Below are 19629 nucleotides of genomic sequence, written 5' to 3'. Positions count from 1 at the left end.
TTGAGTTCCGGCCTTCAAGAGCGCGGGACCTACGTTGCATGCAGCCTCAAAAAAAAAAGAAAGAAAGAAAAAAAGTTACCAGTACGAGAGGCATTTCGAGGGCTTGTTAAATGTGCACATGACATTCAATTAAAGTGCAGTTGTATCTGCACCATCTTCTGTCTGTGCCAGCCTCCCTGCCTCCCTCCCTGCCCTGTGGCACCCCCCCCCCCCCCCCTGTCGCATAATTGGCATGTTGAAGCGCATTTAAAATGCTAAATTAGATTGCATTCAGTAGGGGCTCCGTTCCCCCTGTCCCCCTGTCCCCCTGTCCGGCTGCAAGTTGCAATTTACATGCAGGGCAGCACACGTTCCGAGAGCTTAATGATGAGGGACTGCCCCTCGCCCTGCCCCTGCCACTGCCCCACACATGCGCCGTTGCATGAGCGGCAGCGATTAACACACAAAAGAACCCAAGCCCAAGCCCAAACTTAAACTCTCCATCTCCATTCCGTTCGCAGGTTAAGAAGACATGCGGCACGCCCAATCTGTCGCCCTCGCTGACCGACGAGTCGGAGACGCGTCTGCAGCAGCACAAGAACAGCGTCAAGTGGGCCACGCCACCGGATCCGGACATGGTGCGCTTCCTCTCCACCATCGAGAAGACCAAGGAGTTCTACACGAACATTGTGGACAAGTGAGTGACCAGAAAACACCCAAAAACCCCCAAAAAAGACACAACTCAAACGATGCCACGAAAATGACAGTGTATTTGGGGGGGTGACCATGATCCCATGGGGGGTTGGGGTTGTTGTTAGGGTTGGGGGTTGTGGCTGCAAGACCAGACTATTGTTATACAAAGTCGTCGCCGCCTGGACCGAATATCTGATCGACGAGCCACTGAATGTACTCATTCGTGAACAAGAAGTGGTACACCGGGTATCCGATGATCAAGTAGAACAGTATGTATTCCAAGAAGGGGATTGCACTGCCCTCACGTCCGCTCTGCAATGAAAAACGAGACCGCCAATGAGGAGCATAAGAGATAGAATGGATATGTGCATGCCTCACCTCAAGAAACGTCGAAATCATGCCCATAGTCAAATTTCTGATGCCCATGATGATATAATTTGATAATTTTTTCAATAATTATTGGTAAAAAGTACCGGACCTTAGCCTAGCTAACGGGAAACTAAAAGCCTACTGGTGCCTATTTGTAATCGAAAATTTCGCCACGTTTCAGCTTCTGCGATGCCGAATACACCACCGATGATCGTCTCTGCTGGACAGGCGATCGCATTGGCGACTACACACAGCTGCTGATCGACACCGGGATGGACAGGCAGCGCTACAATCCCGAGGTGCCCTGGAAGACCCAGACGCAGGTCAGCAAGCTGAACGAGCTGGTGGACAAGCTGATCAAGATACGCAAGAGCATTGGAGCAGCGGTACGAAACGGCACACATATCCCCATCATACCTGTGGTTCCTAAGTCCAATCTATTGTTCGTTTAGGCACCCTCTTCCAGCGTACAGTCGCACGACATCCAAAGCGACATGGGCCGCGAGGGTTCTGGCGGCGGCGGTGGCCAAATCAGCGACGATGATGAGGAGTACGGCGGCGGCATACACGGCTCCGGCGATGGTTCTGGCGATGGTAAGCCGCAACGACCTACAAGGTACCTTCTTCGTTTACTCAATTTTGGGATCTTTGCAGGTGCCACATCCATCGACGATCGCGCTGGCGAAACGACCATACCGGACACCGAGCAGCGCGAGAATAACCAGAGCGGCGGTGCCTCCAAACCGCTGGCAGCCCCTGCGACGTGCCTGCTCCTCACTCTAGTCACAATACTCTACAGGAGTTGCAGTTAAGCCATAGCGACGACAAAGGATTAAGGATAAATGAGTTCCCGAACAGCGACAGCCGCAACAGCCGCAACAGCAACCGATGGATGGCAGCGAAATGCACGCGAGAGAATCGATTAAAATCATTAATTAATAACTATTATCATTATTATTATTATTATTTGTGTAATTCTTAAGTTGTTACAAAACGTAATTTATTAGCCCCGTAAGCGCCAACACCCCCACCCCCCAACCCCCTTCCCAAGAAAAAGGGGAATTTCGGAGCAGCGCCCCTTCTAGCTTTTCCATTTCCACGAAACGAATTTCCCCATGCAGTAGCATGCATCTCTCCAACAAGACTTATGTGCCATAAAAAAGGGTGTTGGAAATGTGTGTGTCTGCTTAAAACGAAAGAAAGAAAATAACTCAAAAGCAAGAAAGGAAAAGCCCAAATTAAAAGTTAAACAAAACAGGCTCAAACTCAGACTCAAACTCAAACCAGGCCACAAGCCCCAAGCAGGATAGGCACGGAGTGTGTGTGCAGTTTGTTCAGATAAATGTTAATACTACTACATACACACACATATATACTATACTATTTGTAGCGTACAGTAGTACAGTAAAGCTCAATGTTCAAAGTACATGTTGTTCCTTCTTGAAATTGAAATTGAAATTGAGAAAAAAGCACACAGAAAACAGAAAACAGAAAAGGGAGAAAACCGAAAGATCACAAAAAATATTATAGTACATACGGAATAAATACATACGTAAAGTAAAACAAATATAAAATCTGTTAAACTAATACGAAATTATTATTGTTGTCGTCTACACACACACACACACACACACACACATTTTGAACTGAACAAAAAAAAACATTTGAGAAAATTAATGCATACAAATGGAATTTAGTTGAGTAAAAAAGAAAGCACTTTACGGGAAAAACTAGAAGACTTACAGCTTTATACGCAAGAAAAAGAAAAAACAAAAAGCAAAAAACAAAAAAGAATACAAAAAAAAAGGAAGATGATGATGAGAATCGATTGATATATACGTATATTATATGTAGGCATTATTTAAAATTAGAGAAGAAAATGTCATTGGAAATGCATTCAGCTAATTAGAGTTTACGAAAGTTATGTCTATGGAATCAATCGTTCTGTAACTTTAAGTTTTGAGAGTTGGGTTTTGAGAGGCAGGGAGAGGAGAACAGCGCACAAAACAAATCACAATTTGAGATGAAAAACGCAAATCGCATTCGCATTCGAAAAACGAAACACGAACACACACGAAAAACGGAAAACGGAAGAAAAAAAAACTATTGTTGCAATCTAATGGATACTTTAGACAGTGTTTGCAAAGCGCTGGGCGACACTCTAAAAAATATAATATATATAAATAAAAATAATAATAATACATCTACGAGAATATATTATATAGTATACAAAATGAATATGAAATATGCATACATACACACATACATACGAGTACGATTACAATAAGAACATAACATATACATACACACACACATACACGAATTAACTAATTAAATCGTAATCTAATGCTAGTGCGTCGTAAACTGTAACGATTTAGCCAGTAATGTGTAAAAAGCAAAACAGAGTTGGGCAGAAGAGAAACAACAACAACAACAACAGAAACAACAACCGAAACAACAACCGAAACAACATTTAGTTAGTAGCAAATTAACAAAAGCAAAAGGCAACAAACCATGAAAATCTAGGCCCAAAAACCCCCAAAAACCCAAAAACCATAAAAACAAATTGGTCTAAAAAGGCACTACAATCCGATTGTGGGTTGTGTGGCGTTGCGTTGTGCCTGTGCATTGCAACTATTGTATAATTATTATTTGTATCATTATTATTTAACTATTGCATGTGATTAATAATATTTAAGTTAAACGTAAACGCAACATATTAAATTGTAACATATGTATACCGCAAGCAACAGCAAACAACAGCAAACAGCAGCAACATCGTCGTCGTCGTTGTTGTTGTAAATCTATTCGAAATGATAACCAATGCAAAAGCAAAACAAACGAAAATTGCACAAAAAAATATAATTAAATGTACTACTTTTTAGATGCATTCAAACAAATAATAAATAATTATGTAACAAAAAAAAAACAATGCAAGTCCAAAAAAAATTGATTGAGTCGAGTCGAGTCGAAAACAATGCTATGCGTAAATTTTGAATGTAATTGCAATTGATAAAAGTACAGTACAGACTTTTGTAAATTTCATTTGAAACCGCAATAAACGTCAATATCTAAAATTCACATGGGGAGCGGCAGCGGCAGCGGGCATGCTTTCAAGAAAGTTGATCAAGTGCTCGAAAGTGGCTCGAAAAGCGGGACAGGATCATCTATTGGATGGTACACAACGGTGAATGGATGGACAACCTACAACCTCTACCACCTATGTACATACATCATACACCCTGCTTAACAGAGGGTGGACACTGCACGATTATGAGTGAGACATATAATAATAATCCAATCTGATCCCGATTGGGCAGTCTAGTAGATTCTCTAGGATTCGTTTTTGCCACAGCAGGTGGCTCAAGCCACCGGATCCGTCCATGGTGCACCATGATCCCCCTCTGTCCTCAAATACCATCAAGCTCTAGATGATACCAGAACAAAAACAGAAGTCAAATAATGCCATCAACGGTTTATTTCAGTATTTCGGGACTTCGATTCCATACGAGTATTATGTATTATAGTACATATGTCCGTATGTGTCTAGTAGTAGCAGTATTGCAGGACTAGTTTTGCCCAATTAGCCGTTGAACTATACGGATGAGGTAACCGACGACGTTGGGGAAATTCTCATAGCCTGCTGCATAGGAAGCAGCGAAGGCTATCAGCTGCAATTCCATAGGTGCTCCCAAGATCTGAAATAAAATAACACGCGACTCAGATTCGAGTTCACATCAAATCACTCCATAACGTACCGCGGTTGCGCTTATTGCCACAGGATGGGTCCATATATTAATTATATCTTGAGCGATTTCACTAAGAAACTCCATAATTGTCAAAAAATTCGAACTTTTCTTTTGTAGAATATTTTTAGTGCTATTTTGGAGAGCTGACAAACAGTAATGAGACTGAAACCCCTGTCCATACCAAGCAAAACCTAAGCCTACATTGAAGTGGAAGTAAAAGGCTACTAAGATGCTCAGATTGCAGCTTTTGACAGATGATCGGCACGGGCATGGACAGCCAGCGCCACAGCTCTGAGGTGCCATGTAAGACCCACACGCAGGTCAGCACGCTGAACGGGTTGGCGCCACTCCCATAAGGGACGAAAAAACCCTTTACCACGCGCTTCTCATTCTCCTTCTCTATCGCTCTCTCTGTCTCTCTCTGTCTCACTCTTATTCGTGCATACTGGCGGAGGGAAGCGCTGTAGCAACACAGCTGGTTGGTGTGTGTAGAGAGGGTTAGACAGACAAATAGTACCAGAAAAATGGAAACTGTTAAAATATTTTGAAATTATAAAGGCCATCTCCCTCCCAATCAGTGGCCGAAAGCTCTTTAATTATGCGAAGTAAACCCATTTTACATCAGTGCCGCTTTCCTTTGGTATTGAATGTCAAATATCAGGAATGGATTTCATCGTTGTCGCGCGAGCTAAGTTGAGATAAAGATGAATAGCCTACAAAGATAGCTTATTTTCCGTTTTCTGATGTCTAATATACTGGGAAGAATTTTTATTTTGGCGCGCAACTTAAAAGTAGGTAGCAACGTTACGTTAAAATAGTAGTTCTTAAACACGTCGTCTGATGTCGCAGCAGGGTGACCGTTTACGGTATTTTTTGAAGTCAAAATTGAGCTGACGGTATATTTATGGTATATCGGTATATAATGGTATATTTTGTCAAGTTCATCAATCTATTCAATTTAATTTTCAATTTTATATAGAAATCCAATAAAAGCAAGTATTTCGAATAGACCAATCATGTATAGAATTGATTCATCAATCGTATAAAATTGAGTGGGCATGGCTAAATGTTCCATATAGATAGTATTATTCAACGGAACAAAGAATATGAGGAATTGGTCGTTTTTTTGAATCGAATTTTAATTCGCCGCAGTTCGCCGCAGTTCGCCCCAGTTCGCTTTAGCAACAATGAGTCTCATTCCATACACAAATGTTGCGCATTCCATACACAAAAGTTGCGGCAACATTTACTTGAAAACCGTATTTTAGTCAAAATAAAATACATTAAGATAATTAAAAGAAGCAATCTTGTAGAAAATGCATTTATCTTTGGGATAAAGCTAAGTGGGCAAATCTATATAGCTTGAAATATAGGCAATACCCGATTCGCCGCAGTTTCGCTTTTGCAACAATGAGTCTCATTCCATACACAAACATGTTGCTAATTCCATGCACAAATACCCTGGGGGAAATGAATGTTATAGAATTGTGAATACGTTTGTCTTCCAAGGCTCAGTAGGTATCAGGATCGACATAAATATATACAAGATACTAATAAGGTACTTGAATATGTCTAAAGAATATCAATTTGAGAAAAGGTCTTAATAAATTACGTTTGATCTTCATATAAAATGAGCGAAATAGGGTGTACAAAGGGCTATACACGCATCACGTCTTCAAATACCAGCAACATTGCGACTCTTTTTTTTGTTGAACTTTTTCGTTTAACCCTGTTTTTACAATAAATACAATAAAAGCAAGGATTAAAAACTAACCAATTGTGTAGAAAATTGATTCATCAATGGGCTAAAATTATGATGGCACGGCTAAATGTTCTATATAGCTAGTAATATTTGACGGAATATCAAAAACGAGGAATATGTATAATAGAACTTGACTCCGTCAGTATATTTACGGTATATTTTGAAAGTGAGACCGTATATTTCGGTATATTTCTTAGTGTGAGACCGTATACCTTATCGATAACAATAGCATTTTTGGCGGGACGCCTTATTTTCATTTTGCAACCGCGCCACAAAAAACCATTTTTTCCTGCTGCCTGCAGCCCGTGCTCATTTTATTCGCATCAAGGTCTAAACAATTGAAACAGTAGCAAAATGGCTCGTCGCGACTATGCCCAGGACAGAGGTGAGTGTAAAATCAGCGTTGCGGCTGCGGAAACCACAAAACTTATGTCTGAATCCACGCAGAATCCATCAAAACCTTCCTGTCGGAGTTTTGCAAGTGCGACGATGAAGGCAAGAAGCAATTTGTGTATGGCTCGCAGCTGGTGAAGCTGGCGCATAGGGAGCAGGTCCTGATCACCATCGATCTGGACGATCTCTCGGAGTTCAATGAAAACCTGGCCGAGGCGGTGATCGACAACTGCCGACGCTATGCGGGCATCTTCAGTGATGTGATTGCCGAGCTGCTGCCCAGCTATAAGCAGCAGGAGGTGCACGCCAAGGACGCCCTGGATGTGTACATTGAGCATCGCTTGATGATGGACGCCCGCGTGCGCAATCCCATGGAACAGCGTGATGACCGCAATAGCTTCCCGCCTGAGCTGATGAAGCGATTGTGAGTAGACATGGAACCTCAGTAAAGGTGAAAACTCTGAATCTATGCCATTTCCAGTGAGGTGGGTTTCAAGCCAATGTCCACGGAGAAGGCCCATTCCATACGCGAGGTAAAGGCCCAACACATTGGCAAGCTGACGACTGTACGCGGCATTGTGACGCGCTGCACTGAGGTGAAGCCCATGATGGTCGTGGCCACATACACGTGCGATCGCTGTGGTTCCGAGACGTACCAGCCGGTGAGCTCGCTCTCCTTCACGCCCGTCCACGATTGTCCGTCGGACGATTGCCGCGTGAACAAGGCCGCCGGTCGTCTGTACTTGCAGACGCGTGGTTCCAAGTTCGTCAAGTTCCAGGAGCTAAAAATGCAGGAGCACAGCGACCAGGTGCCCGTCGGCCACATTCCGCGCAGTATGACGGTGCTTTGTCGTGGCGAGGTCACCCGCATGGCCCAGCCCGGCGATCACGTGGTTGTCTCTGGTGTGTTTTTGCCAATGGTGCGCAGCGGATTTGCCCAGATGATCCAGGGACTGCTCTCGGAGACGTATCTGCAGGCCCACGTGAGTTAATTGCCGTTTGTAATGGCACTGGCAATTCGATCTAATCCGTGCTCTGCTTTTTTTTTCATAGCGTATTATATGCATCAATAAAAATGACGACATCTCTGACAAGGAGGCCGAATTGACGCCTGACGAGCTTGAGGAACTGGCCCAGGACGATTTCTATGAGCGCCTGGCCACCAGCTTGGCGCCTGAAATCTATGGCCATTTGGACGTGAAAAAGGCCCTGCTGCTGCTGCTGGTGGGTGGCGTCGACAAGCGCCCCGATGGCATGAAGATTCGTGGCAATATCAACATATGCCTAATGGGAGATCCTGGCGTTGCCAAGTCGCAGTTGCTGGGCTACATTAGTCGTCTGGCATTGCGGTCGCAGTACACCACAGGCCGTGGCTCCTCGGGGGTGGGTCTGACGGCAGCCGTCATGAAGGATCCCCTCACTGGCGAGATGATGCTTGAGGGCGGCGCCTTGGTGCTGGCCGATCAGGGCGTTTGCTGCATTGACGAGTTCGACAAGATGGCGGACACCGATCGTACAGCCATCCACGAGGTTATGGAACAGCAGACCATTTCCATTGCCAAGGCGGGCATCATGACCACGCTGAATGCACGCGTTTCCATTCTGGCCGCTGCCAATCCCGCCTTTGGCCGTTACAATCCGCGTCGCACGGTGGAACAGAATATTCAGCTGCCCGCCGCTCTGCTCTCCCGTTTCGATCTATTGTGGCTCATCCAGGACAAGCCTGACCGCGACAACGATCTGCGCCTGGCCAAGCACATCACCTACGTGCACTGCCATAGTCGTCAGCCGCCCTCGAGGGTCAAGTCTCTGGACATGCATCTCATGCGGCGCTATATCAACCTCTGCAAGCGCAAGAACCCCACCATTCCGGACGAGCTCACCGACTACATAGTGGGCGCCTATGTGGAGCTGCGTCGCGAGGCTCGCAACCAGAAGGACATGACCTTTACCTCGGCCCGTAATCTGCTCGGGATTCTGCGTCTGTCCACGGCCCTGGCTCGTCTGCGTCTCTCCGATCGCGTTGAGAAGGACGATGTGGCAGAGGCTTTGCGACTTCTGGAGATGTCAAAGGATTCGCTCAACCAGACGCACGACCACCTGAAGGGACAGTAAGTATTGCCTTTGGCCTAACGCAAGTTTTGGTTCTCATAACTCTGTCATTTCCAGTGTGCCAAATACATCGGATCGCATCTTTGCCATCGTTCGGGAGTTGGCCGGTTTGGGCAAGGCCGTCAAGATTGGCGATATCATGGATCGTTGCACAACAAAGGGCTTCAAACCCGACCAAGTGGACAAATGCATCGACGACTACGAGGAGCTGAATGTCTGGCAGGTAAACATGGGACGCACTAAGATAACGTTCATGTAAATCGGCCGATCGGAGACTTTATACCTATATTTGAATTTTATAATTTAGTTTAAACGTTTTTTTATGTTTTGATTAATATTGTAGCCGTTCGTTAACATTACTCCTCGTTCTCATACATTGAAATATTACCATCAATCATTCACGTAAATAAATAAGAATACATACATATATAATAATTAATTAGAGAAATCTCATCTCTGGCATCAAAAGTCGAGAAAGATCCGACCAAAAAAAAGGCTCCGGTCGGCTATTTTTGCTAGATAAATTGACTTTATTTTATATACTTTAAAAGACATCAAAAAAAAAACTATGAAAAAGTCCACTAAGTGCATTTGAAACTACATTCCACCTCTATTCCTTGCCTATAAATTCGTCAATGGTTCCTTTGAGGACCACCTCAAGCATTTCGATACGATCTCCCACAATCCTTGTTGCTATATTGAGACTATATGTTACACACACACACATACACACAGAGAGATAGAGAGATAAATTGAAACGTTTCGCTACTGGGGATAATATATGAAGATATAGATATAGTTGAGGAGACCACATCATAGGCCAAGATCTACATGCTCTTGTTGAAACTGAGAGCGGCTCGAAGCTTGTTGCGGATGCGCGGAGAATTCCAGCGATTGGTGCCAGCCGAGGCCGAGCCCACGACGGAGCGAATCTCGTTGGGCGATATGCCCTCGTCCACATCGTCTGCCTCCGTTTTGATCTCCATCTTCTGGACAATGAGGCGCATCAGCTGGTGCTGTTGCTCCAGCATGCGGCTTATGTCCCGCAGCTTGCGGCGCTGCCGCTCCAGCTCTGCGTTGATAAAATCGTCATTGTTGTCAAAGGAGATGGCGTCCATGGCGGCTAGAGAGCAGAAAATTAGTCAGCACATGTATCCAACAAAAGAAAGGCAGAGCTACTTACAATCCTCGGTGAAGGGATTGGAGAACCATTTGCGTAGAATAAAGTCACAGAAGCCGACCTTGCACTTTGCCTCGTTTGGGTATTCGATAAGCTCCATTTTGTCCACCCGCTGGAGCCAGACATGGGGTAGCTTGCGCTCCAGTTCCGTGTGCAGGACCACCTGCATGGCCAGACGTTTCAGCTGGGCATTGCGACGCACCGACTCGATGTCGCCAACCGCCAAACCGATAAGCAAATTCATCAACAGAATGGGCATGAGTATCATGAAGACGCCTGTCACGAGAAATAGCCATCAGATCATGGACAGGTGGGAACAATCTTACGGATCTCACTCAGTATCAAGAAGGAGGTCATGGGCACTTTGAGTCGGTCGCGATAGTAGGTGTTCACATAGGTGCCCACAACATCCAGTTCGCCCAACATCATGGAGAAGGTGCGCAGCAGAGACATCGGTATGTTCGAGAAGGACAAGTGGTTCGGCTGTGGATCGATAATCTGGAATGAAGGAAAATCTCTGGAAATATATACCACAAACGACTCACCCTCTCAAACGAAAACCCACCTTCGAGAGCAAAATGTAAAAGGCCAGTCCAAAAGCAATGATCAGTATGGAGAAGACCATCAGCACTTTGATGAGCGTCTGCAGGATCTCCAGAAACATAACCACATAGATGCCAACCTGGTCGAATCGCTGCAGGAACAGCAAGAGCCGGAACCAGGACAGAAACACAGCAATCGAGGCCGCCGAATAGTGAATGCTGGTAATGATGCCATCGGCCCGAAAGGCCGGCACTATCATGACCAGGGCCGATATGTATAGCACCCAGGATATCAAGTTGACCGTCTCCAGGATATAGTGCAAGCGTTGCTGGTAGATCTGCAGCATTTCCCGCATCGAATTGAGCAAAATGTAGACCACAATCACCCCAGCACAGAATAGAATGGCCGTGGTCCGATTGATGCGCTCCACACACGAGTCCTGGCGGAAGTTTGTTGCGGCAAAGTGATTCTGCGAGAGGTTGTGGGTCAGCTGGTCCCACCTGGCAAAAACGATCTTCGCAATCAGTTTGTCTGTGGTTGATATTCCGTAGCTTAAGCTTACCCCAAATTGCAATATTGGCTCATGGACTTGTTCACACCAGGCTCCAGCTCAATGTTGTTCATCATCAGGGACGAATAGATCGTGACAAAGACCAGGAATATCGAGTAGATCAGTAGGTTGGCCAGATGAAAGTACTTGCCGTACGAGTTCCACTTCATCTGCAGATACTTCTGGCTGAGTGGATGGGCCAGCAGCTCCACGCGTCCATGGGTAACCATGGTCTGGCCGGGGATCAGAGAGGGAATGTGTTAGGAAAAGCATTTGGATATTGGGGGGCGACACATACACGACTTCACGACATACGAGATACAGGAATACGAGATACGGGGATACGAGATACAAAAGCCAGATACGATGGTGTACACTGTACAGTGAGTCGGTTAGTGGGTTAGTTTTTGGGAGGGACGATAGGCACAAGTTGCAGAGTTGCAGTAGTCTATTGGTTATATCGGTACTATAAAGCGAAGAGAGTACTAGCGACACTCACATTCACCACGGCCAGGGGCATGGGACGCCACTTGGGATCATTGAACTCTTTGCGCTTGGCCTCGATCTGTTCGGGTGTCTTTTGGTAGGGCCAAAATGAATATTTAATCTAGATATGGTGGTAGATTAGTCAAGGAAGTGTGTTATATATACGTATATAGAGCGTCGAGGTAGGCATTTTGATGAGCGGATGATGATCATGAAGAGCGGACTCAAGTAACCCCCCCATCCAACGTCACATATACATACGTATGCAAAGGGTTTGCCAGTTCGTACAAGGATCGTATCGTAGTATAAGGAGGAAAAAACACACTCAAACACACACTGAATCATGCAACAGATCCTGGGATCTGCTTCTGCTTGCCCTGCTTCTTCTGCTTACATTCAATGCCGGCAACGGAATGGGATTTGTTGTCATTATCGGCTCTCCGGTTTTCTCATCGATCTTGGCAAACATAAAGGGGCATTGCAAGAATGCGAAAGAGTACTTTATCTGGATATATATATATATGGTGGACATTTTCAATATATAGAGATATAGAGGATTAGCTTCGATGGAATGAGATGATTGGCGGCATACCGAACCCATTGGCAAACGGAACAACTTACGTAAAAGCTCTTCGAGTCCTTCTTGCAGTTGGCCTTACTGATACACTTGTCCTGCACCGCCTCAAAGACCTTCGGCATGGAGGCAATCAGGGCCAGGGTGACGCACGGATGCTTGTCGGAGCGGAGGGCCATCACCTCATTGGCCCGCTCCTCGTGGGTGACCATGGCCAGAGCCGCCTCCGGGTACTTGTAGTAGATGGCATAGTCAATGGCACTCATGTCCAGGACGTTATAGACGAGCTTGCATTGCATGGACATCAGCACCGAGATGGCATGCGGCTTGTTCTCCATGGTGGCCAGGTGGAGAGCCGTATTCTGTGTTGGGATTGGAGGAAGCTTAGCAGCCAGAACAGTGTGAGCGTGTGTCAGGCGAGCAGCCACTTACCCCATCCTTGTCCACTTGATCGAGCAGATGGGAGTGCACCGAGTGCAGCAGCTCAATGGTCTCGGTATAGCCGGACATGGCCGCCAGCTGGAGAGGATTGCGTCCCGTGTGATCCCTGTGCAGCAGAGCCCCGCGGTTGAGCAGCAGCTGGACCACACGGGTGTGCCCCTGCTGGGAGGAAATGTGCAGCGGAGTCATCCCTGCCCCGTCGCTTTCGTTGATGATGAACGAGCCCTTCTCCGAGTCGAGCAGCTGGCGCACGGTGTTGTAGCGGCCGTAGCGGGCGGCAAAGTGCAGCGGACTCTCGTTGTTGTTGTTCTTTAGGTTGATACAGGCCCCCAGCCGAATGAGATTCTCCAGCGAGCGGATGTGCCCGTCCCGACTGGCGTAGTGGAGCGGCGAGCAGCCCATGCTGTCCTTCTCGTTGAGCAGCAGCTGGAGCTGGTTGTTCGTCTGGCAATTGGCCACCTGCTCGGCAAAGTCCGTCAGCCGGCCACCGTTCATGATTACAAAATGCAGGACATTGCGAGCAGCCGCATCCTTGACGCTAATCCCAGCCCCCAATCGAATCAAGAGGTGGACTGTTTTGATGTGATGATGAGGAGCTCTTAAACCGAGAAGATGGAGGAATCCCAAAGCGCTTACCCGTCTTCCACCCGCTGCGAGAGGCAGCCAGCAGCAGGGGGGAGCGATGCTCCTTGTCCAAAGCATTAATGTCGGCTCCCTCGCTCACCAAATAGGACACAATATCCGGATGATCAAACATGGAGGCGCAGTGCAGCGGCGTCATCTTCTGCACATCGGTGCAGCTCAGGCAGATCCTCTTCTCCATTGGCTGCATCTCGAACATCAGCTTCACAATATCAATGGCACCCTAAAACGAGAAACGGAAATCGATGGCGGATTCACTTCCCCACTCAATGCAAAATGAATCATATTACATGCCATCCGGGGCTCTTTGTTTTCCCAGCACCGAAGTCACGTTCGACTTGGCGAAATTTGCATAAGAATTTGTCAAATTAAAGTCACTCGTGTAACACGTAAGCCAGCCAGGACACGAGCCAAACTTTGCACCATCCCCCAGTGCGCCCGTCCACCCACTGAGAGATGCTTTCACACTGTTTTCCTTTTGACCAGAAAAGCTTTGTTTACCCATCTATCCAGCGCCCCATATCTCCCCAGGGAAATATGAGTATGAGCGTTTTCATGTGCTCCGCTGCTGCTTGTCAGCTAGGACCTTCCTCCGTCTTCGTCTTCGTCATCGTCTTCGTCATCGTCTCAGTCCTCGAGTTCCTGTCCACACTATCAACTCACCTGAGCGCAGGCCAGATGCACTGGTGTCGAGAGATCATGTTGCTGGGTGGATATCTTTGCACCGGACTTGAGGCACAACTCCACAGCCTTGATGTCGCCACCGTGGACCGCTGAGTGCAGTGGCACATTGCCCTCCGAGTCGTAGAAGGATATCATCTCCTCGCGTGTACAGCCGCGTTGCTCACCCCACTGCAAGATAAGTCACATTTAAGGGCGTACCATTAATAACTGGGTGACGAAAGAGACATGGCAGATTTACATATATAGCTTAGAGCAGTTTTTGGAGATGCTTTCGCTGTGCAGACATTTTTAAAATATGTAATTATCAGATTCCCGCTATTCGGAACTATTGGTAGATATTCATATGGAACAGTCTTCTTGATGTCTGTAGCATACCTTCCAACCAATACAAGATACCCTTGTGCTCTTCGAGTACCGTGTATAAAGTGAAAGTCTAGGCCCAGACCACACAAATATTGTTTCCGAAAGTCAATGTCCGACACTGCTGGACTTTAACAACATTCGATACTTTTTGTTTCGCAGCCTAAACCCTTCTAATGTGTTATTTTTTTTCTTTTATGGGAAGTTTAACAATAAACGGAGTTTGTCAGAGTTCCACAGATAGAACAGGAGGCAGCGTTTAAAATTTGATACTTTATCATGGCGGCACAGCGTATACGCAATTTCAATCAAAAAAATAAGAGTAAAGGCAAAATGAAAATCAACTCAAAGTGGAAGTCAAAGCGAGTGCATGAAAGGTCACAGGATAAGTGGGGAGCAGTGGGAGCTATGGCAGGAATGAAAAGGATACGAGGAGGACATTACAATAAGTGGTCAAATGGGAATAGCTACCACAAAGTGCAAGCAAGATCAAAGCAGGATGGGGCATGCAATTCATGGGAAACTTGCCTGGAAAAAGACCTCCATTGTCTTGGAGCTGGCGTTCTTGGCAGCCTCGTGAATGGGATAATAGCCGTTGTTACACGGCTTACGGGGGCATGCATCGAACTCGGTTATCTGGAAGATACGACGCACACAATGTGTTACACGACATGATATAACATATGCGACTCTATAATAATATACTAATACTAAGGCACATCCTAGGGCTACACACACAGGCATAGACACACACACACACACACACACACACACAGAGAGAGAGACTCTGCCGGGCGAGTTCTTGCAGAATATCATAGCATACTTTCGTGCGCAGGCAAGACAAAATTGCTTCAGAGGATACAAACCTTTTCATTTGTTGTTTTCTATGATAAATTAATGTTGTGTGTGTGGGGGGAGATTGGGTGTATGAGTGTGGGTCTGTGGGTGGTTGGATGTGGGGATGAGTGTGGGGTGAAATTGATTAATGACGAATTGTGTTTGGTCCAATTCGTTATCAAAATGCAAATAAAATGCATGAGTGAATGCGAAATGCGAATCTAAAAGTGAAAATAATTACGGGGAACAACTTGGGCGAGGACTCACACCACTTACCAGGATGCGAGCGCATTCCTCGTGATCGTAGATGGCCGCCAGATGGAGGGCCGTGCGTCCATGCTCCCCGCCCTGCTGTATGTCGATGACGTTCCGGTACTGTCCCATCACCCGCAGGGATTTCACCTTGTTCAGCTCGGTGGCCAGGTGGACCGGAGCCTGCTTCTTCTCGTTGAGCACTCCCGTGTCCACCGGGCTGTAAACATGATGAGGGATTGTTGTTTGGATTACTGTTAAATAGACCATGGCGAAAGGTGTAGTCAGCTTACATGGACAGCAGATAGTCCAGGGCCTCGTAAGCATCGCACTCGACGGCAATGTGGAGTGGTGTATTTCCGGCATTGTCCTTGGCATTGAAGTCTGCAAGGCGCACTTAATAATGACATTATGGTGGTAATGGATAAAGGGTACCCCCTAGCCGGGACTCACCCCCGTTCTGATCCCTAATGTAGCGCAGTATATTGACGCGATTTCTGGCCGTTGCCTGGTGGGCAGCCGTCCGTCCCTTGCCATCCTTCAGGGAAATGCGCGTGTTGTCGGCCATAAACAGCCGCTTGAAATCATCCAGGTTTCCGGACTCGGCTGCCTGTTAATTAAACGAGGGAACAGGTGTTTCTCAACTCAGCTCAACTCAGCTCAACTCGAATCAACTCAATCAGTTTTCCAGTAAGTTGGATTAAAGTCCAAAGCGTTTGCTGTTTGCTCCGGCAAACTAAAAGTTTAAGGCGAGACAACTCAGGGTGACAAGCCAGAGCAACATACGACAGGGGGGGCCTTCAATAGAAGAGGAGATCCCGAAGAAGTGGAAGCTTATGCACAGTGACAAGAAATGTCAATAGATTTTTAATCTGAAAAGACTCGGTCAACATTCAGTCTTTCATTTCCGTCATATTTGTAGTGTCTTCAGTGCCTGCTCCATCTCAGTCTTTTGTTTTGCTTTCATCCGCTTCAAGAGGTTTCGCTTTAAGCAGAAAACTATTACGCAGAATGGAGGCTGCAGCAGCAGTCACCGAACCCAAACCCATGCCCAAAACCAACCCAACCCCATGACTCCCCATGTTTCAGTATCCTGCAACTTCCCCCGAAATGCACTTAAAAAGTAAATCTAATTTCGGGGCTTCCTTTTAGCTGATTTGATGTGTGCTTTCGTCGAACAGGTTTACCTGGAGAAAGTCGTCGATTTGTATCTTCGGTGCGGAGGACATTCGCAGTATACGGGCCCACTTGTTGGGCAGGTTGAGCGGGGCCATTGCAGTGAGCTCCGCCCCGCGGGCAAAGCCGCTGATCAAGTAGCGGAGCGGACTGATGACCACCTCCCGATTCGGGGTCTCCTTCTCGCAGTTTGGCATTGTCGTTGGTGGTGCGTGCGAGGACCCTAATTACATTTGTGTGTAGTTTTCAGATTAGCTCTGATTGCCTGTGGCATTCATCTCCACAATGCTGTGGAGGGTGGAGGTTCTACAGGGCCTTTTGAGCTCGTTTTCTACAACTATTTTCTAGTACTATTTTAATGCGCTGGTAACGAAGTTTGCAGATTTAATTTTGCTCTTTTCAATCTTTGAATAGTAGCTGCTAGAGTTCTAGAAATAGTTCCAGCCTCTGTATCAATTTAGTGCCATCCAATATTTTTTTTCTTTTTTTGCAACTTCAATACTTGAATCTTTCTTTGAGCGCTTTTAAAATTGTTTATGCATGTAATATATTTCTCTAATCTTTTCTTTTCAATATTTTAAATCTACAAAATTCTAGCATGCAATGCGTTTTGTTTGCCCTCTTCTCTGGGTTTTTCTAAAAATTAATTTGTATTCGTTGTGGATATTTCTTTGGTTCTCAAATTTGATGAAGTCGTATGTGCATGAAATATTTTTGTGAGTGTATTTATCTGGAGTTGTTTAAGATATATGCAAGAAACTCTATTAATAGGGCATGCAAAATATTCGATTTTAATTTTAAACTTTTTCTTGCATTTCTGGCAAGTATTTATCAGTATTTTTCGGCAAACATTTTGTAATCACTGTTAAAAAAAAGTTATTTGGGGCCTTTGTGCTTTTCAATTAAGGAATCCCATTTGATTGGGTTACGCGGACCCAATTTAACAAATTGTCTTTGATTTTCCACTGATTTTCAAACCAAGTTAACATCATTTTCCGCTCGCACACTGATAAAAGAGAGAGGCTGCCAGCCAAGTTGCCACAAGACTGAAATCTCGGGCCAAGAAGTGCTCGCTTTTATAGCCAACATTCGGAACGCTGGCCAACGACATCGGCGGGGCATGGGTGCGTTCGGGTGCGCTGGGTGGGAAAACAGAATGGACTGCCGGAGGGCGGAATTTACGCCGTACTCGGAACGTGGTGAGTTTTTCATTGAATTTGACCCCGTAAATCTCTGATTCCATTTCAATTGCATGTCGATTTTGTTCCGGACTGTCCTGTCCATCGAACTTGTTGCTCTGCATGTCCCGCCGAGCCGATGTTTATTTTCTTATGTCTACCCATCGATAGCACTCATGGTTTGGGTATTCGGAGTGCCATCCAAGAAGCCATTGAACTTTCTAGAAAGCCGTTCCTCGAAAAAACTCATTTCTCAGCTGCAATCTGCGGAATCGATATACATTTATCACAACTCTCGCCTGGAGAATTGCCATTGGGTTTTCACTTTGGAGAATTGGCCGGGCCACGAGGCCACCCACATCCATTCACCCGATTACCAACTCAACTCACCCGCAATATCCTGAAGGGGCTGTCACGCAACAAGCAGACCTGCTCCGCCGCCGGTTCGGCTGGCAAGATGGCCTCCAGTGGGGTGTCTGCATCATCGCCATCGATTTCGCCCCGCTTGACACCCGAACTTCGTTCGATTATCATCGAGAATATCCAATACTGCATGAAATTATAGAAGAATATTTATAAAAGTGTATTGATAGTGGATCCTTCGATTCCCACATGATTTCGACATCGATATAATTTACTTTTTCATCATTTTTATTAGGTTATTATATCTTAGGATTCCTATAAATCATTCTCAAAAGCATTTATCAATTTATAGAGCTCTTTTCTCGAAAATTCTTCAATGAACTTTGAAATAGAAATAATTTGTTCATGATATTTTTAGAGGTTTGCCAGAAGATCTATGTCTAAACCATTTTTAAAGGATTGCCACAGAATCTGAACGGTTTCGTTTCTGAGAGTGCTCGACTCGAATGTTTTCATTGAGGAAAACTATATAAAATATAAATTGGAATGGTAAAAACTATTTAAAACCTTCCCCCCATTTAAATGCGGGCTGTAGAACATTCTAGAGCTCGTGAAATCCTTACTCCACGCATTGGGGACTCTGAGGTATTCCCCAGTTGCCTAGTCCCGCCTGACTCACCTTGCTGTTCCGGTTCTTGGTGCTGGTGCTAGTGCTGCTGTTGCTGCGCGTCTTGGGCAAAAGTGTGGGCTGGGCCTCCATCAGGTCCGGCGACGACAAGGCGGGGCACTGGCTATTGTAGACCCCACCATTCCAGAGCTTGGGCATGTCCGGGCCGCTTAACTGTCGCTCGGTGGCTGCCGCTGTTGTGATGGTGAAGGGCCGCGACTCGCGACTATGCATGATAATGGTTTTGCGATTAGTCACAATATTTCACAACTAAAAACAGAATCCAGCTACGGCTCTCATCCGCAATCAGTTCTCTAATTAGATATAGATTGGCCTAAGCGTTTTGCAGGCGTGTTAACCGACAGCAAACCAATTTAGATAACCCGTCTGTCACATGATACGCTCCCGATAGGACAGTACAGAAGGACGGACACTGGGAGATAAAGGAATTCGTGCTTTGGCTGTGCCTGTGGACTTTGTCGAGCTACAACTGAACCGTGACTGCAGCTATGACAAACTGTGAGTAACCCCCAACAGTATATCTCATATATCTGCTGGTCCGTAACTCTGTAACTCTGACACAACCAGGAGAGAGTCGAGTCAACGGCCGGCCGTTTGTCATTTTTCTAGCTAGCTCCT

The 19629-nt window shown here is 45.9% G+C and overlaps 3 protein-coding genes and 1 long non-coding RNA gene across 7 annotated transcripts in view; 2 read left to right on the top strand and 2 right to left on the bottom strand.

Moving 5' to 3' along the window:
- Positions 1–3973, top strand: part of LOC108152519 (division abnormally delayed protein) — a 71439-nt gene extending 67466 nt beyond the window's left edge. The window contains exons 6-9 of the mRNA XM_017281916.2: positions 501–676; positions 1223–1427; positions 1494–1635; positions 1696–3973. Coding sequence (XP_017137405.1) covers positions 501–676; positions 1223–1427; positions 1494–1635; positions 1696–1853 — 681 coding nt within the window. The 3' untranslated portion in view covers positions 1854–3973. The remainder of the gene's footprint in view (positions 1–500; positions 677–1222; positions 1428–1493; positions 1636–1695) is intronic.
- Positions 3974–4501: 528 nt separating this feature from the next.
- On the bottom strand, positions 4502–5124 carry LOC117186207. The gene is made up of 2 exons (XR_004471345.1): positions 4800–5124; positions 4502–4739 (listed from the first exon to the last, which is right to left on the bottom strand). It is a non-coding gene; the product is annotated as an uncharacterized LOC117186207 (long non-coding RNA).
- Positions 5125–6790: 1666 nt separating this feature from the next.
- On the top strand, positions 6791–9496 carry LOC108152858 (DNA replication licensing factor Mcm7). The gene is made up of 5 exons (XM_017282479.2): positions 6791–6937; positions 7000–7369; positions 7427–7928; positions 7999–9056; positions 9115–9496. The coding sequence occupies exons 1-5, from the start codon at positions 6907–6909 to the stop codon at positions 9314–9316; spliced, it is 2163 nt and encodes a 720-aa protein (XP_017137968.1). The 5' UTR covers positions 6791–6906; the 3' UTR covers positions 9317–9496.
- A 23-nt stretch (positions 9497–9519) lies between these two features.
- LOC108152856 (transient receptor potential cation channel subfamily A member 1) lies at positions 9520–19221 on the bottom strand. 4 transcript variants are annotated; one of them, XM_033386962.1, is made up of 16 exons: positions 19003–19221; positions 18351–18509; positions 16060–16216; positions 15900–15990; positions 15631–15826; positions 15046–15153; positions 14137–14325; positions 13468–13696; positions 12823–13403; positions 12438–12752; positions 11830–11937; positions 11343–11563; positions 10803–11280; positions 10573–10735; positions 10241–10513; positions 9520–10180 (listed from the first exon to the last, which is right to left on the bottom strand). In XM_033386962.1, exons 1-16 carry the CDS (start codon positions 19147–19149, stop codon positions 9885–9887), a joined length of 3711 nt encoding a protein of 1236 aa, XP_033242853.1. In that variant the 5' UTR covers positions 19150–19221; the 3' UTR covers positions 9520–9884. The 4 variants fall into 4 exon arrangements, with proteins under 4 accessions (XP_033242853.1, XP_033242852.1, XP_033242854.1 ...); XM_033386961.1 differs by lacking the exon at positions 11830–11937 and adding an exon at positions 12211–12321 and having other exon boundaries at positions 19003–19220; XM_033386963.1 differs by lacking the exons at positions 11830–11937; positions 18351–18509; positions 19003–19221 and adding exons at positions 12211–12321; positions 16794–17830.
- Between the last annotated feature and the right edge of the window lie 408 nt (positions 19222–19629).

This window comes from Drosophila miranda, chromosome XR (assembly GCF_003369915.1).
Source record: "Drosophila miranda strain MSH22 chromosome XR, D.miranda_PacBio2.1, whole genome shotgun sequence".
Taxonomy (NCBI): domain Eukaryota; kingdom Metazoa; phylum Arthropoda; class Insecta; order Diptera; family Drosophilidae; genus Drosophila; species Drosophila miranda.
This window is presented reverse-complemented; position numbering and strand designations above follow the sequence as displayed.

Bases quoted from the DNA above. Each gene is read 5' to 3' on its own strand.
- LOC108152858 (XM_017282479.2), top strand. From the start codon at position 6,907: ATGGCTCGTCGCGACTATGCCCAGGACAGAG. The intron at 6,938-6,999 runs GTGAGTGTAAAA...GAATCCACGCAG, and splicing joins CGACTATGCCCAGGACAGAG to AATCCATCAAAACCTTCCTG. The intron at 9,057-9,114 runs GTAAGTATTGCC...TGTCATTTCCAG, and splicing joins CACGACCACCTGAAGGGACA to TGTGCCAAATACATCGGATC.
- LOC108152856 (XM_033386961.1), bottom strand. From the start codon at position 19,149: ATGCCCAAGCTCTGGAATGGTGGGGTCTACAATAGCCAGTGCCCCGCC. The intron at 15,827-15,899 runs GTAAGCTGACTA...TCATGTTTACAG, and splicing joins CTGGACTATCTGCTGTCCAT to CCCGGTGGACACGGGAGTGC. The intron at 15,154-15,630 runs GTAAGTGGTGTG...CGTATCTTCCAG, and splicing joins AGGAATGCGCTCGCATCCTG to ATAACCGAGTTCGATGCATG.